Source organism: Lathamus discolor, chromosome 2 (assembly GCF_037157495.1).
Source record: "Lathamus discolor isolate bLatDis1 chromosome 2, bLatDis1.hap1, whole genome shotgun sequence".
Taxonomy (NCBI): domain Eukaryota; kingdom Metazoa; phylum Chordata; class Aves; order Psittaciformes; family Psittacidae; genus Lathamus; species Lathamus discolor.
In genome coordinates, this window is record NC_088885.1 from 58,547,688 (window position 1) to 58,566,043 (window position 18,356).

Consider the following 18,356-nt stretch of genomic DNA (forward strand, 5'->3'; position numbering starts at 1 on the left):
TCCTTTTCCACATTCCCCATGCTGTACTCCCTATTTCCAGGCCTGCCTTTCTCTCAGTGTTGATATGGAAGTCACTGTCCCTGAACAAGTTCCTGTGACTAATGCAAAGCACATGGTAGTGCTGGGACTGCTCTCTCACACACAACCGTGCTGCTGCACAGTAGCTGGTGTGGGTAATCTTGCCAGGCTGTGTACCACACACACCTCCAACTCACCACTATTCTGCTGCAGAACACGAATAAATTGTGCTTATGCTTCAAGTATAACTACTGAAAGCTTTGCAGTCAGAGAGAACTGTGGACACTAAACCTGACCCAAATGAACAAATATAATCAGTTCAACACTTACTGTATTTTAGAAGACACCCCATATGTCCAAGCATCTTAAAATTAAACAACCAGTGGTGATACATACCTTATATCTCCCTCCACATGCTTTACAGGCAGTTGGCCTTTCTGTTCCAGTGCCAGGCGGAGCAAACCCCTACAAGAGCAGCAGAAGTGAGGTTCTGTAAACTGAGGTTTAGTTCCCTCCCTCATTTTTTAAAGTGTAATTTGTTATTCACAAGTGAGGAGCTCAGCTGTCCCAACATCAAGTGAGCTGTTAGTAAAGCTGGTCATTCTGGAGATCCTGTGTATCGAGCACCATCTCTTTGTATTCCTACTCAAGGGTAGGACATGAGGTTTCAGGACCTGCCATACCAACTAATTCTTTAATCTACCTATGAACATTGGAGGATGTTCATAACCTGGAAAAGTGGCTTGCGTTTGTCTTGATATTTCCAAGCCAAAACTTCATCATCTTAAAATGAGGATTAGGGAAAGGTTGTCTTTCTTGGTGTAGCAGTATTAGCCTAGTAAACTCAGCCAAGGGCACAGCAGAGCAAGGCAGGTCTGCCTCCCCACCCTGCATGTGAAAGGTCTTGAGGCATGAAGCAAGCTTTCCAAGGTCTGCACTGAGCTCAGAAGCACCTTCACATGAACCAATACTCAGGTTGTCAGACCTGATGTACTCTTCATGAATGTAGTTCAGATGAACTGAATCAAATCTCACTTGCTCCCATCAGCTGTGCTGCTGTTCTCAGACTGCTCCAGGACAGACAACCCCTCATGCCTGAGGAAGCTGGCAGTCTTCCTCAAGCACACAAGGCTACACTGATAATGACAGAGCTTTTATCCAACCTCTTATTTTTAAGGCTATACCACCCTGAGTGCAGCTAGAGGCAAAGTTCCTCACCTCTGCCTACTGTGGCATTTCTCGTATCTTCTCCCAAATGATGCTCAAACAGCAACAGAACCCAATCAAGCATTTTATCCAATCTTTAATTACCCAAAAGCACAACCACACAACTGAGCAACCTTGTTTTACAGTCACTACCCACACCAGCCGAGCCTCAACAACGTGCTTACACTGCATGTTCTTAACTCCCATTGAGTTGAGGCATGTTAAGCTTATGCTATTTTTTATTCAAACAGATACATTGAACAGCACTGTTGTGTGCTCTAATATACTTTGCTGCCCTCATTACTTAGTGTGGTTTCTTGCTCATATTTGTGCTTATCTAAATTAAGCCTTCTTATGAGCAACAGCTCATTGAGCTGCTGTAACTCGGTGAGATTTAGTAACATTAAAGTCCCTGGGTCATGTACTGAGCAATGGGGATAATAAAGGTTTTCTAGATCCATATGACCTCAGTTATTGCAAATAACTCTTTATATGGCACCATTATGAAGCAACTTTCCTAAGAAATATGCTGCAAAATAAAGCAACCCTGTCACCTGAAAAACTTACCCCAGTGGCCTACACTGCAAAGCCCTCTGTGGTCATACCCATTGGAAGGACTCAAAGTGCTTGACTTACTGGTAAAACTCCCATATTTTCTTTGCGTAGTACTTGATTTCCTCTTGTGCCATAGTCAGCAAGTGTTTGTTGGCCCCAATCCCAGAATATGTTGCCTGAAAAGCTATTGTCAAGGCCTTCAGCAGCTTTCCCAGTGGGTGCAGGGAAGACTTCAATGCCTGCATGATAGAGGAAGATTAAATTTTGCAAGTCAGCCCTTGCCATTAGGAGAGGATAACATGGAAAGGCCACTCAATCTTCTGTTGTCAGGGAAGAAGAACAAGCCTAGAAGTAATCAACTATAATTTTAGTCTATTTTTGTTGGCACAAGCTCATTCTCTTCCCATTATCTGGCAGAAATACACTTAGTAGAATTGCTGTTCTGATGAGATGAGATAAGAGAGAGCAAAGGGTGCTTCGGGGAAAGGCTAGTTGAGTGAAAAACAATCACTGACAGTTCATGGAAGTTTATTTATCATTTCAAGCTCCTGGTTATTCCCTGACACAGTTTGAGAACCAAGAGTGAAGCTTAATTATCACTTCCTGGCCTGCATAGCTGTGCACAAAATGAGTGTGCGAAAAGCATGAAGAACAACCCTCCTCTTCACAAACATAAATATTCACACTTAATTTAAGGAAGAGTCTCGAGAAGATTCTTGGCAAAGTTATATGTGCTAACAGAAAGCAACATAAAATTGCTACGACCCATGTCCGTGGTCTAGTGGACAGACATGGATCACTGTTGCTTAAAACTTTACCTTCTCTAAATAACTTGGTAGTGACTCCAGCCCCTGGTGCTCGACAAGCTCTTCAAGAATATCTTCTGACTTCCAGGATACGTCCTCAGTCCCCCTGAAAAGATGAGAGTTGAGGAAGGAAAAAAACACACAATGAAGAACCGGAATAAATCCAAATTGGTATTGTGTGTAGATTCCAAGGGGGCACTAAGACTATTAGAAATTAATTTTTCTCTATCCTTTTCAGTGGAATTGCTCGACTGGCTTATGATACTTGTGATTCTCTAAATTCAATTTCATCTCACCTTACAACCAGCCTGAGTTGCATCCTGCACATGCTAGTCAGATCTATTTTAGGTATTTTCTTAAGGAGAGATGGGTTTACTCTGGATCAGCTTATGATGTTAGCTAGGTTTCCCTCAAATACAAGAGGAGGCAGTGATGTCTGAGTCACATGCAGACGCATACATTTAATCAAATTAATCCCATCCAAATTTTCGTGTATAAGAATGAATTTCAATAGCACAACCTTAAATTCAGGCATAAAATTCATCCTCCTGTCTCATATGCAGGAACAAATAGATAGCACTTGGGTTCGTAACTTTAACACATGGCAGACCCTAATGTAAACCACCATCCTCTCTATACAAATGGGCTCCTCTGTTGTGATAAAGGCATGCAATACTCATACCTTTGACAAAAGAGGTACTCCTGAGACTTCCGCAGCTCCTTGCTTGTTTGTATGTGGAACCCCATGAAAGACTCCTCTGTTTCTTCTTTGCAGCCAGAGTGGATGAACTCCAGGAACTGGTCATAGATTCCCTTCCACCTCTTCTCCACAGGAAACTCCTCGAGGCCCAGCTGACTGCAAAACACAATGTGCCATTAGGCTTTTCTGCCTCCCTCCTCAATTATTTCAGACTTCACCTTCAAATATGGAAGGTTCTCCAGAATCCAGTTTTACCACAATAATTATTGAAGCTGTGGAGATGGCGGTGCCTAACTGAAACAAACAAACAAAAAAAAAAGATTCAACAAAAAGCAACTCAAGTCTATTGTCCTAACAACATGGTACTTTGGGTGAAAAAAAAATCCTGGTGGAATGTGGAACATCAATAATCTGAATCTTTGCAGGTGAATTGATCACAGGCTTTCTGCTCCACTTATGGATCATTCTAAATATAGACTATAATCTCAGCTGAAAGCCTGAAGACTTACAGTAATAAGACAGCTGAGCAACCACAACCAGTAGCTGTTGCTGCCTGAAAAGCACAGGAAACAGGAGATGAAACTGAACTGGGTTTTATGAGAGGAATTAACCTCAGACGATAGCACCTGTCTTTCCCACTGGAACTCACTCGTTTTGGTTAAACTGACTAAACCCAGGCCCTACAGCCTGGCAACCAGAGCACCCCTTTGCAGGGTTCAGTCCTGAGGATAAGAGTCTATATCAGAAGATGTGGCCGGATAGCTTCAGATCAGTTACTCCTGCCCTGCATTTGCACTGTTGCCTGCCAAAGCAGCATCAGCGCCCCATGAAGCTCTGATCCTGGCACCACAGCCTTCCTCTACATAGAGCACTACACAATTCAAGCTCTTCAGAGATTCATGTGCTGTGCTTCACATCTTTTTTCTTTTTTTTTTTCACACCTCTACAGTATCAGGTGGTAATAATATCCACAGTTGCACAGAAGGACAGGAAAGGAGCAAGTGATCCATTTTAGCAGCCCATTTTTTTCTGTATAGCTTCAGTCCCATCTGTCTGTATACACAGAAACATAAAATCATAGAATAGTTAGGGTTGGAAAGGACCTTAAGATCATCTAGTTCCAACCCCCCTGCCATGGGCAGGGACACCTCACACTAACCATGTCACCCAAGGCTCTGCCCAACCTGGACTTGGAACACCACCAGGGATGGAGCATTCACAACTTCCCTGGGCAACCCAACCTGGGCAACATGTGTGCATGCACACACATGTACCAATCGCTGAAAATGTTAAGTCTCCAAAACCTTATCCAGTCTGAGGATGGGAGTATCGCTGGGTGGATGGTGGCAGGGTGGGAGCAGAGCGTTTGTTTTCTGCTTCCCATGTGGCATTAACATTAAATAACAAACTGTGCTCTCTCCTTCTTTCGCTGCATATAAACTAGTTTTTAGATCACCATCATAGAATCATAGAAAGGTTTCTGTTCAAAGGGAACTCATCCAGTACAACCCCTCCTGCCACAGGCAGGGAAACCTTCCACTAGACCAGGTTGCTCAAAGCCCCATGCAGCCTGGCCTTGAACCCTGCCAGAGATGGGGCAACCACAGCTTCTCTGGGCAACATGTGCCAGGGCCTCACCACCCTCACAGGGAAAAGCTTCTTTCTAATACCTAATCTAAATTTCCCCTCTGTCAGTTTGAAGTAATTCTTCCTTGTTCTATCACTACAGGCCCTACTGAAATGTCTATCCCCACTAAACCATGACACCATCTTTCTTATATGCCCCTTTTAGGTACTCAAAGTCTGCTCTATGGTCTCCCTGGAGCCTTCTTTTCTCCAGGCTGAACAGGCAGAGCTCTCTCAGCCTGTTTCCATAGCAGAGGTGCTCCAGCCCTCAGAGCATCTCTATGGCCTCCCTCTGGACTTGCTCCAACAGATCCATGTCTTTCTTTCAGCAAGGACTGCCTTGATCCTTGTAAGGACTGACCCAGTACTTTTCTAAGTAGAGTCAAAACACATGCCATGACCCAAGAAGTAAGCTCTTGTTGCTCACGCTTTGGTTATCCGGTCATCCAGCTGCTCATTTGACGTGTTCAAGATGCCGTGCGTCTGAAGGCCTTGGCCCAATTTGTTAGTAAAGGTTCCCTCCAAAGTGAAGCCATTGGCAAATGACAGCTTTCCCTGCAAGGGAGAAAAATGGTTATTCTGCCAACATCTCATTAGAGAGAGGAAACAAGCTGGACTGAGATCACAGATTCTCCTTTCTACAGAGCCAGCCACTGAAATGATGACTCAGAGCAACTTCCAGGACAGAGGTGCAGAATTTTAGCATCCAAAGCAATAGTGTCATTAAGATGTCAGTCACTGGAGACAACAGGTCCTCACTATTGAATGATACACGTAGTATTCTGAAGGGGAAAGACCACCACAGTCACAGAGTAGAATACTTGGGTTATGCTTTACAGCCAATATCTTCTTTGAGTCATACATTTTTCTGGCTTAAATTTGACAATAGCTATTTCTAACTTAGAGTGAATGCATGAAACTTTTATTTCTCCCCTGTTTTAATTCTGCTTGTTAAAGTCACAAGCATGTTTGGCCTCACAGGTAGGGTATATGATATTCACCATAAACATTTTAAAAGTGTTTGCTGCTATAAGACAAACTGAAATTCTCTGAGGCAAATACGGAAGACACGCGGTAGCTTGACTCAAATTTAGAGGTTTGGAGGTTAATCATATCAAATCCAAATCCAAACAATATTGTAACTAGTCTGGCTTTGAACTCAAGCCTAAAATCCTCATTGCTAATAGCAGGAAGCACTCCCATCTTTAGATAAAGAACAGATTTTTCTAGACTAACCACTAAAACTAAACATTCATCTTGAAGGAAGTATGTAAGCAATATAATCAGTCTCCGCAAAATCCACCCCAAGTCTTCTGGCTGAAGAAGATGATGACGCCTTTTCCTCCCATGACAAGTCAGTAAATGACAGGCCTCATTTGCAATCGTTACTAAGTGTCCATTTTGACATCTGCTCAGTTCTGATATAACCACACGCTTCCTGTCAGACTCATCACTGATTTCTGTAACAAGCTGGAGGGCTGGTTTTCCCTGGAGCAGGGCACTTTATGAACACTTTGACCAGATATTTCTGTTAAAGATCAACCACAAAACATTGAATATGTCAATGCAGTGTCCAGATTGCAAAATTAAGCTTCCAAGGTCCCTCAGCTATGTTAAAATGTCAGTTACATCATTCTAGTGCTGGTACTGCAACTCCATTTGGTTTATGCAACATTTCCTGTGTTCCCAACCACTACAAAGGCTAAAATATTTGTTCTAAGAATACAAAAGCATCACAAGTACAGCTGCAAAGCGCAGCCAAAAATACCCCACCAAAAAAGAAAACAACCCCCCTCCCAAAAAAACACCCAACAGCAAAACAACCAAAACCCTCAATGTAAACAAAACTGCAAAAAACAAAACAATACGCAAAGCCTGCAGCTACTGGAAGTCTCTCAGCTGCAGCCTTGCTTCTGTGAATGAGACTAATAAGGGGGGGGGAGAAAGGGGGGGGACTTTTTTATTTTTTTTTCCTGGTGGGAAGTGGAGTGGGACAGTGTGAACTTTTAAGATTAATCCCTCAGCCGTCTGGAAAGCATGCTACTGTATAGAAAGGCTGAGATGAAGGAAATGCTCACCTTTCCAACAAATGTTAGATCTTCTGTGAAGTTCCCTTCGTAGACGTAGTCATCCTCCAAGAGCAGAATCCCAGAACCCTTCATTTCAAAGCAGAAGTAGTGAATTCATGACACTAATTTCCTATCTGCTTACATTCAGCTAGAGACACTGGCTTGGACTGTTTATGGGCTGTAGATTCTGAGAACCTTTTTGGAAGCCCAACATACATCGCAATGCTCAAGACAAAATCATGTGAGGTGCTCTAGATAACCCACTAGGAATCACTGCACAGAGAAGTTCCAGAATAATCAGGAGGTTTTAAACAACAGTACTATTGCATTAATTTCTTTAGAAGAAGGAACAAAAGGCAGGCTCCTGTACTAAGAATGGTCATCAGGAATTGTCATACGGGTAAATTCATGGTCCTTCTGATCCTATGACTTTTAGGTGGTTGTAGCCATTTGTGTCATTCTTTGCAAAATGATTAAGAGAAAAGAGGAAGGCAGCTGCTATGTAGAATTAGCTTTGTCTCTTGCTGTGCAGTCAACAGGACTTTAATTAGCTGCTTCTAAGCATTCATTAAATGACTTGTTCTGTTACATCCCAAACTCCCATGGCTGCCTACAGTAGCATACATTTCAGAGAAGGAGCACCAAGATGCAGAATAGACACAGGACAATTTATGAGTGGGGAAAGATTCTTCTTGTTAGGGCTTAGTCCATGGTTTGGACCCGAAGGTTTACATGTACCAATACCAGCCAGAAAATGTGGTCACTTTTAGAGCTGTAACACATTTTCCGTTGGAATGATTTTCTTGATGGAAAGCACCCTTTCTGGCAAAAATAAAAGGTTTCCAAGGGAAGCTTCTTGGCCATACCAATTTTCCACTAGGAAAATTGAAGTGATTGCTCCCCACCCGGAAGCCTTGTGAAGTTAAAGGAGCCTTTGGCAGCTGGCAAATCAAAAGACAGCTTTATTTTGGTTCCCCACAGATGGAGGTTTTATGGAAAATCCTTCCGACAAAGTTTCCATGCTAAACATTTTGTCCTAATTTGGTGAGTGGGGAAGGGGTTGTTTGTTTTTTTAAGCATGTATTTTTCATTAGAAGAAATCTTTTTACCTCCAAGCCAATTCTAGTGATGCCAATCCCTTCTGCTTTCCCTACGAACATCTAAACTTTCAACGAACTGGACAGCCAACTTGTTATAGGTAAATTCACATTGGAAAGGTAAAGACTTAATGATCTCCAAGACAGATGTATTATCATGTATAACTGTGCAGCAGTTCACATAGGAGTTCTGGTCTGTAATCCTGACCTGATGGTCAGTTTAAAAGCCAGACCTATAAGGGGTCTTAGGCTGAGCAAGGAGAAGCAGCAGTCCCACATCTAGCTCCTACCTGCACCTCAGGAAAGTGATAAGAAACAAGACTTAATCTAGGTCTTGTTCTTCAAAAACATTTTCATGGTAAAACATCACTGCTTACATTTTCTTGCTTTGCATTGTCCCTTAAAGATTAATTATGATGTGAAATCTTTATCTTGCCCTTGAGGGGGAATTCCACATTCCACTAATTTAGAGAGCCTACTGAAAGTATGTACTCACCACCATTTTATCAGCATGAAATGTCCTCTGATAGCAGACACCCGACTGGGTTACTACAATGCCTTGACCATGTTTGTGATCATCAAGCCATGTCCCTATGTATCTCTCTCCTCTGGAATGTAATGGAAAACAAAACATATATATTTTTCCCCTGTTTTCTTAGATCTTAAATCAATTTGATGTTTAACTTACTGGTGCTAGTTTTGCCTGATATAATGCTCCATGCAGCACAAGTGCCAGATGTACTGCACAAACTCAGTTCATATAATGCTTTCTCAGGAGCTGAAGCCTTATAGCAAAGGACGAACGTATCACCCCTTCATCCCCAAGTCTCCTCATCAAAACATGAGGTTTTACCCCAGCCAATAGAGGGGAAAAATCTGTCAGGCCCCTAAAGCTTGCTCTGATCTGTACCACCTTTACCTATCTTTGTCTTCCCAGACTCCATATCCATTCTTCTTGTCATTTTCCCACTGTCCTGTGTACTTAAATGGATGCTCAGCTGAGCAGTTTTCCAGTATCCCAAACCCTTGACGCACGTTGTCTTTGAAGTAACCTTTGTAGACCATATCATTCCCATACCTGCATGGAGACAGATAGACAGAAGTTAAGACAGTGACTATTTGATAGCTACTATTTGAGTAGGAAGCCAGGAAAGTGAGTAGATTAGACTCATCTGCTGGCTAAATATTCTAAATATCTGACTGACAACTCTGGAGCTGGTAGTTGTTTATGTTTACTATTAGGAATGTGCACCACTCAAGCTAATCACTCCACAGGAATATTATCTAAGGACAAAACACTTAGGCTTCCAGCTGTCTGGGAGAGGCTACTCAGTCCTTGACCTCTCACCAGCCAAATCACAGTGACCACTGGTTAATCCAGGGTTGGAGCAGATCAGATCAACAAGAGCATGTAGATGCTAGGACAAGGAGGAATAGGTTTAAGCTGAAATAGGAGAGATTTAAATGAGCTATGAAGAGGAAGTTCTTCACTGTGAGGGTGGTGAGACATTGGAATAAGTTACCAAAAGAAGTTGGGGATGCCCCACCCCTGGAAGCAGGAATCCCTTGATTCTACAATCAAGCAGGAAGCCAGATTTGCCTTCCCCTTTCTTTGCTTGCCAACCACCCCTTTTCTTGGGATCATCCTGCTGAGAAGAACTTCTCTGAGCCCTGCCCATGTTGGCCAGCAGATCTTCACTGCTGCAACAGCGAAAACATGCTAAGCAGAGCTGTCGTGTAATTATGAACATGCTCTTACATTTGACACCAGAGATACGGGCACAATGCTGCTCAGATAGCTCCAAGTTCCCCACAGATTTCTGCATTTCTGAGTCTGATTTATAAATAAGGGACAGAACATGCAGGTTGCAGAAAGGAAGATGGCCTATCCCACAGTAAGCAGCTGAAAAGCTGGGCTGTGTGCTTTCATCTGTCACACTCGATGCAATGAAAGCAGCGGAAAGAACATGCAGTAACAGCAGGTAGTCCAGTCTTCACACTGGCCAACCCATCTGGCCACAAGCCACATGTGACCTAAGCAAAGATGGGGATACTGTTGTGCTCACTGCTAGATAAACGAATCAAGCTGGTCCTGTCCACTTATCCCCTAGGCTGCAAATGAAACTGGTTTATACCTACAACCTGGGCAGGCCTCCACTGCCATTTCTAGCTTTCTAAATGGAAGGCAGGTGGTGGGTAAGGCTGGGACACCACCATGTGCCCACAGTAGAGACCAGGCTCCATCCAAATTCCCAGCAGCGCTTTGAAACACAGGTGTACAAATGACTGTTTCCAGAAGCATTTTGATGAGCAAACAAGAAAATCTCAGACTCTATTTGTTAAGTTAAGCTCTGGGTTTAAGCTCAGAATTTGAGTGAGCCAGCTGAAGGAACCAACCCCCTTCAGTAGTTCAGTGTAACAGTTATGACTTCCAGACTAACACCCCCATCCGTCATTAAGAAACCTAGTCTACACAAGATTTAATTCAGGCAGCATGGCCAGGGGACACAGAGTGAGCTGTGTGCTCCATCAAGTCTGTCTAGGGCTGATGGCACACCATGCTCTTCCTGCTCTGCAATCGCAAGAATGAATACAAAATTATACCCTCACATATAGTGCACAGGGGATGCTGCACCAGGTAGTTCCAACAGTCACAACTTGCAGAGAAGCTCTTACTATTCTGATGTCCAGGAGACTCAGAGCTTGTGAAGAAGCCACACTGCCCATCTCCAAAGCAAATAGCTTCTGGCACTGTGACTGAGCCTTCCACAGTGAAGTGGGAACATTTCACCCTTAGAATACATGGAGTCCCCTTTTTGCCCAGATTCTGTCTTTGGGTTTTACTTACTCACAGATTCCATAGCCTCTCATCTTGCCCTTGTACCAGTGACACTTATAACAGTCATACCGGTCTTCAGATCGGCGTGGGACAAGACATATTCCAAACCTACAAGATGCATATGGCAGAGGTTAGCATGACAAAAGGCAGGTCTGTTGTACTGGATGAAGATTAAAAACTAAGGACTTTCCAAATTCCCAAGCTGATTTACATGGTTAGGATCAGCTCTACCTCTGACACTATTTCTAGGTGTCAATGAACTTGGTCCAAGGAAAAGCTCACCTCCTTGTGAGCTGCAGTCACAGTCTCTTATCGCTTCTTCTATAGAGCCAATTTCAGTGTTGTTCGTTTTTGTCCCCTCTCTACCCCTTCTCCATTTTAGGGGCAGAGTTAGACTACAAAAGCAATTGCTTTGGTCCAAACAAAATGTTTTCTTAATCCTGACAAAAAGTATTGGGACTTTTCCCTTTAAAAGCCTAACCTATTCTGAACTCAAGTAAAAATGAGAAATCTAAAAGTCTTACTTTTAAAAAATTTAGAAAAATAATATTGGTATTTCATTGTACATTTTCTTTGCCCCAAATATTCTTCATTTAAAAGAGGTTTTTTAAGATATCTAAAAATATATTTTTCAAAGCATTCCATATGAATAAATTCACCTAGATTTAGGGATCAGGGGTCAGGTTTGTCCAGCTGAATGGAAATATCTGCATCTGAATTGGTCATCTTCCCACAGTTCTTTTACTGTGGTCACTGTCAACATTCTCACTTTAGGTTAAGTCAGGTGTCTAGAGTAGGTCAGATGAATTGGTCTGTAGCAGTAAATAGTGTCCTCCTACAGGACACCAGTGTCCCTGTACCCCTGGGAGGAACCATTTCTCAGTCTATTTTGAAAGCAAGAAACTCCCTGGTTTTCAAGACTTACCCATGCTCCAAGCCCTCTTTGAAATCTCCAACATGGTTGCGTCCATCGCGCCACTTCAGTGTCCCCCTGCAATTCAAAGCACGTGTTATACAAGGGATGTCACCAGCAACACTCACAGCTGCAACAGAAGGTATCAAGAAGCAACCTTGAAATGGCTAACACCAAAACACTTTCTCAGGGGAGAGAGACACAGAAGTTCTCCAGGCACCTCTGGGACTTTGGTTTGCATTGTAAGGATTTAATACCACAATGTTTTCATGCCCTGGCATGTATGGAGAGAATCCGCTTCCGAGTTCTCTAATCTCTAATCTCGAAAAGATTTTGTAGAGTTGCTGGGTCATGCATTTAGGACCTTGCACATGGCCCTTTTGTAATTGTAGCGCAGCATGTGATGAAGCCAGCTGAAGTTCCAACATGGCACATCCTCAAGACAACATAATGACACCACAGTCCAGAACTTCTTTGTATCGAGTGCTATGAAAACAAAAGAGACAAGCACTGGCCTAAAAGGATCCTACCTATCTGTTTTGTTCGTGGGGTTGCAGGAATGACTACACAAGGTAACGATGCAAAATGAGACTGGAACGGTCAATGTGATGGCTAAATTACCTCCCTTCCAGTCTTCCACTCCACCTACACCCACTCACTGTTTTAACTCTTGCATCACCCCAGACACAATCTGCTCCCTACACATTCTCCAAACAGAGACTACAGAAGATTGTGCAGTACCAAAACCATGACACATTTGTTTGACTTTCACAGAGGTTGCTGCTTTAAGTACACCCACGTGAGACTGGGTCTTTCTCTGATATTTAGAGGGAAAGGGTCAGACTAATTTTAAATGTATCGCCTTTAGCTTTGCTAGTATGAATGCTGACAAAGCCAGAGAGAATGCCTGCTTCAGCCATAGGGATGGTTTAAGCTATTTCTCATTGGGGAGTATCTCCCTCTTGCACCAGGTCATCAGTTCTGGGACAGACCAGTGAAAAATGCTGATGTTTTTGTTGAAGAGCCCTGATTCACACTGCTGCAGCTTTCTGCTCATATGCTTTGCCATGCCAGCCTCTCCTTGGAGGTGGACAAGCCATCAAGGCCAGCTTTGCTGGTCTATAACCTTGTGCTAGTAGCAAGTCACATAAGAGAGTAATTTCTGGAGTGGGAAAGAAGGCTTAGAAATTCAGCAATTAAAGCTTCAGGTATTAAGAGCACCTGAAATCACTTCATTCTATCACAGATTTGCTGGGATGTCTCAGTCAAGTGACTTAATCTGAAGCAGCAGAGATATTTATTAATTCCATTTCCCCAACCCTAAGACAGGAGGACACAAAGAGCTAGGAGAGGTGCTTGTCCCTCTGTGTCTGCACACAGTGGTTTTCAGATCTCTAATAGGCATGCAGGCGCTGGGGAAGTGGGGATGCTGTAAAGGACTGAGTCAGGCATAACTCTCCTCTAAACACCTATTTGATGTTATTCTGGGGCAAGGCACATTCTTTTCCATAGAAGATTCAGGATTAAGCTTTTGATTTGGGATATTCTCATTATTTTAAGTCTCTCTCAAACCAAGTCACTACACCCTTTTTACTTCAATAATAATTGTAAACAAACTGTGTAAAACTCAGGAAGTATAAATCTTTCAAACCAGGATGTTTTCGTGTCTGAGGACGTTGCTTGTATTTCATGTGTTTTCACAAAAAACAGAGACTGTGCTCTATCCTATATCAAAAAGATTTTGGTTGGGAAGATTTAACCTTTGATTTACAGATCATTTCCTTTTGGCAGAGTTTGCTCTTAAACTTCACTTGGATTTACTGAGCCGTTCTCATATTCTCAAAAAAATGCATTTGAGACTCTTTTTTTGTTTGTTTGTTTAATTCCATTAATAATAATTTGGATGTTAAAATAGATTTTGATAACACAGGATAAAAAATTTGTCTCTTTCACAAGCAAAGGTTTTTTACTGAGGTTTTGATGTTAGTTTTTTTTTTTGTTGTTGTTGTTGCAATGGTGATGTTAAGATTTTATGCCTCAGGATGAGATCTTGAAAATAAATATTAGCTCAAGTCTAAGTCCTAATTACAGGCATTAGCCAGTGAAGTGCCTTCTATGTGATCATTATCACATTATTACGGGCAGTCGTTACAATTTACTGCATGAACCAGTATCACTAGTGAGACATCTACAATACAATTGATCACGTGTTAGGACTTGTGCTTTGACTAAGCCCTGAAATCAAGCAAATGTGTCCCAAATGCCCCCTGAATCTGTCCTCAATACCAGATTTCCCTCTGGAAACAAGTGAGGCGGTAACTAGAGAGGCTGACATGCCCTGGGAGATCACCAGTCTGGAGTCTGTGGTCCAGATCCTCAGCATGGGATGGACCACCTCATGTCCACAGGCATTCTGTGACATCTATACCTCTACCTGTGGAACCACTAGATCCAGGCAGTGCTACACAAAGACAGAACCGTCCTTGAAAATTCTTGTTTAGGAAAGGGGCAATAAAGGCTCCTTACTTGCCATGTGGCTTTCCCCAGTGCCACTCGCCCTCATAGGATGCACTCTTGAACTTGCCCTCCAGCTTGAAGACATAGGTGAAGAAGCGGCAGGATGGGGGCTCAGTGCCTTCACCAGTCTTGCCCCACAATGGGAAATCTCGCTTCCCATTCAGCGCCTGCCGGACAGCCTGGTTCAGCTTCCATTGCCAAACAGCCTGGGGGCAGAGGAAGAAGAATGCTGGACTAACAAGTGAAGAAAGCACAATAGCTTCCAACAGGAGATACTTCAGGAGAGGCTGCAAGAAGCTGTTCGGTTCCCATTGATTCTGTGCCGTTCAGCTGGCCGGGCTGTTGAGTTATGGCCCATCTACAGCATCAACAGGAGGTGTTATCTTGGATTCCACAAGTTGGATACTGCACCAATGCACAACACTTCCATGCCATTTAAGCCTGACTCTCACCACCACTAATTTGCCTTGACACAGAACCGTGCTGATGAGACTGTAGCATACACTACTGCCCAGGGCAGATAACTTCCAGCACCTGGGTATTCTTCATCTATCATTAACTGTCTAGGCCACCTCTGGCCATTTAATCCAGTATTGGCTCAACAGAGAGGGGAAAAAAACCCGAGCCAACAACAAACCAACAAACCCCACACTGCTTATTATTCTGCTTTAAATAATAAATAAAAATTAAAAAAAATACCACCAAAAAAACAAAACACAACAAAAATCAAAGAGGAAAGACCTCAGTTGCATTTAAGCAGTTACAGAGCCCACTAATCAGTCTCCTGATTAGGAAGCTAAAATCCTGACGCTTAAAGGGATTTCAACTTCCACTCAGTAGTGACCTCTGCTACAGAGCTGCCATCCCCTCTATGCTATTCCCCTATTTCAAAACTTAGTGTGCTGTATTTCAAGCGGAATAGAAACACCCTGCCCACTGCTAACCTTCATCTGTGGGTCCTTAGCAGAGAGAAAGAATGTTTCTTCTGGGGTTACAATGCGGAGTCCATACCTGTGAAGAAAAAGACATTACAGATCACAAAATCCTCAGTTAAACAGCAGTTCCTGCTCTTCCCGTTCCTCTTTAGGAACTAGTAGTTCTTTTGCAGTGAGTTTTTCCTTCTCAAGAAGTTGACTCATCTAGTTAACTCATCTTTGTTCTCTAAGCCTGGAGACAAAACAATTTTATTATTGATTTCAATATGTCAGCAAAGGCAAGCAACCCAATTCCAAGATGCTGTGATCCCATCTGAGAGGTGCTGCAACTGCTCATAGCCCAGAACCAATCCCACTAGGTAGAAAAGAGATGGGACAAAGTTTTGAATAATTTCATTTGTTTCACAATCAAGTTGAACACTTTTTTTTTTTTTTTTCTTCAATCTCTAAGTGGAAATTTTTCACTTACAGTCCTGGAGCTGATTTCTTCCTGCAGTTTTCATCTACCCACACAAGTTTCAGATCAAAACTCTGAAAGCTGTTTCCCTGGAACAAAAGACAGATGATGTTCCTGTTATTGATATAAACATCACACTTTGCCCCACTGAGCAGCAGGGCAAGACTAGCAGAACTGTAAATTCCCTTTTTGATGTCCACATCTATTCCACTCTACGACAGACATTAGAGGCTGAAGAAAGGTAGGAGAAGGAAGAAAGTTCTTTGTTTAACATTTGTAAGTGGTGTTCCATAACACCATGGCTACAACTAACAGTAGCAGACATCCTAGGATGGCACTACAGGAGTATCTTCCCTGTCACATGTCAGCACCTCCAAATCAGCACCGGCACCCAGCATGCCCCAGTTTTGCTTATGATCTATCTAGGGTTTGGACTCCAGATGGCACAGCCAACAGTGGCTCGTAAGTACATTTAAGCAGTCACTATTTTGATGAGTAGTACATCAAAAAGAATGAACTAAAATGATTGAAATGCTGCGTAAAGGCTGCATTTAATATTACATCTCTCTTCTCTGTGTAAAGTCCCCATGCCCCCACTACAGAGCTGCTGTCTGTAATGATGTACTTGGTCAAGGTTAGGTGCTAAACTTTATAGCAGCTTTCCAATACCTAAAGGGGGCCTATAAGAAATCTGTAGAGGGACTTTCGACAAGTGCATGCCATGATAAGACAAGGGGGAATGGCTTTAAAATGTCAGAGGGTAGATTCAAGTGAGATTTGAGGAAGAAGTTCTTCCCTGTGAGGGTGGTGAGGCCCTGGCACAGGTTGCCCAGAGAAGCTGTGGCTGCCTCATCCCTGGAAGTGTTCAAGGCCAGGTTGGATGGGGCTTTGAGCAACCTGGTCTAGTGGAAGGTGTCCCTGCCTGTGGCAGCAGCGGGTGCAACTGAATGATCTTTAAGGTCCCTTCCAACCCAAATCATTCTAAGATTCTATGATTCTAGGACTAGCACTATGGAATTCACCACAGTTAATCACTGATGTATGTAGCAGATTTGGGGGAGCAGTGAAGAGAGGGGGTTCAGATTCCCAGCACCAGAACCTTCATCAGCAGACCCCTGCTATCAGCCCAAGATGACCAGTTTAATCTCAGCCCAGTTATATCTCCCCAAGCCTCAATAACAGTCATAGCAGCAGATGGGACATAGTGATTTACAACCATTGAACAGAGACATCTACAATGTAAGTATCTGTGTGAGCTAGTTACCCTGCACTCTCTTCCTAGTCAACGGAGTTGAGGACATGATTCAACTCATCCTAATTTGGGCATCTGAAATAGGTCAGATAAAACACACCCAGGCAGTGCATGTTTCTCTCCCCTGACTATAAAGGGAGCCTGGGGGCACTTGCTCACAGTGAGATCGTGACTGTGCTAAGAAATCCACAATGTAAAGTTGGATGAGATAATCACCACCCTATTTCCCCAGGCCTAGGCCCTGCAAGCTGAGTAGAACTGCTCAGCGTTATCACAAAGGCTCATGTTTGGAGGAGCCCATAAGATGTATCAGTTCACAAGACAGTCATGTTTGGACACCCAAGGCGCTGGCACATGACTAAAGAGCAAGCAGAGAGAGGTGTACATAAAAAGAGCCCTGCTAGATTATGAGTGCTATCAGTCAGAGCAAGCCAAGCTGGACTTACTTAACATGCTGCAGAACAGCTTTGAACACACATTATTCATCTAGCTATCCATGACTGTAGACACTCCCTGTCTGCCTCACACCCAGGCCCCAAATCCCTGAAATAGCCCCAAGAACATCTGCAACTTCTGCTCATATGCCACTAGCAGAGTCAACAGTGGAAGATCATGTTTATTCCCATGCAAGAGTGCTTACAGTATATATCTTTGACCATCAGCCCCCCTTTGCATAAACAAGGACAGAAATCGACTGATTCATAGGCAGGCATGGGCTTGGGTTACTAGAAAAGTGCCTGTGGTGGCTGGATAGCATACATTTACCAGGGAAAAAAAATATGTGGACACTCCCCTAGTCCTCCTTCATTAGGCTTTCTTTTATTCTCCAGTGCAAACCACAGGTGCATGGATCTGAGACAAGGTTTTGCCAACAGCCAAGCTATGTTTCATTTTCAGCATCAAAGAAACATGAATTCTACTGTCATTTATCTGCACTGCCATTCCAATCCCTTTGAAAGACTGCAGACTTGCCTGAATCAGCACAAGGACATCATCAAAGAGCAAGATCCGGTCTGATCGATTTGTGCTGGCAGAGATGGGAAGATTTTTGCTGTCTTCCAGCAGTCTCCTTTCAGGTACACAGAGCATGTCCTGCAGAGGGAACCACAGAGGTAAAGAGGAAGGACCAACAGCATCAGGAAACATCAGGATTTGGGAACGGACAAATTAAGCCAACAGTTCCTGCAAAAGTCATCTGACTAGTGGCACAAGCTGACAGTAACAACATAACTGGACACAGCACTCAGCACCTAGAGCACCCAGTGACCATAAGGTTTCTCCAAGGCTTCCACACTGCCCTGCTCTGTTGGCTTCAAACCAAGCCTCAAATTCTTGATCCATATTAAATTTTCTCCATGGGTAAGTA

General features: G+C 43.2%; 1 protein-coding gene across 4 annotated transcripts in view; it reads right to left on the reverse strand.

The window, feature by feature from the left end:
• The window catches only part of ALS2CL (ALS2 C-terminal like), a 45,649-nt gene that overhangs the window by 4,236 nt on the left and 23,057 nt on the right, over positions 1 to 18,356 (reverse strand). For all 4 annotated transcript variants that reach the window (XM_065666963.1, XM_065666965.1, XM_065666964.1 and 1 more), the window contains exons 7-20: positions 17,963 to 18,082; positions 15,751 to 15,827; positions 15,291 to 15,357; positions 14,356 to 14,552; positions 11,842 to 11,907; positions 10,926 to 11,024; positions 8,997 to 9,155; positions 8,574 to 8,685; positions 6,990 to 7,067; positions 5,339 to 5,466; positions 3,268 to 3,441; positions 2,598 to 2,691; positions 1,861 to 2,018; positions 415 to 483 (exon numbers count right to left, since the gene is read on the reverse strand). In XM_065666963.1, the coding sequence (XP_065523035.1) occupies positions 415 to 483; positions 1,861 to 2,018; positions 2,598 to 2,691; positions 3,268 to 3,441; positions 5,339 to 5,466; positions 6,990 to 7,067; positions 8,574 to 8,685; positions 8,997 to 9,155; positions 10,926 to 11,024; positions 11,842 to 11,907; positions 14,356 to 14,552; positions 15,291 to 15,357; positions 15,751 to 15,827; positions 17,963 to 18,082 (1,598 nt within the window). The remainder of the gene's footprint in view (positions 1 to 414; positions 484 to 1,860; positions 2,019 to 2,597; positions 2,692 to 3,267; positions 3,442 to 5,338; positions 5,467 to 6,989; positions 7,068 to 8,573; positions 8,686 to 8,996; positions 9,156 to 10,925; positions 11,025 to 11,841; positions 11,908 to 14,355; positions 14,553 to 15,290; positions 15,358 to 15,750; positions 15,828 to 17,962; positions 18,083 to 18,356) is intronic.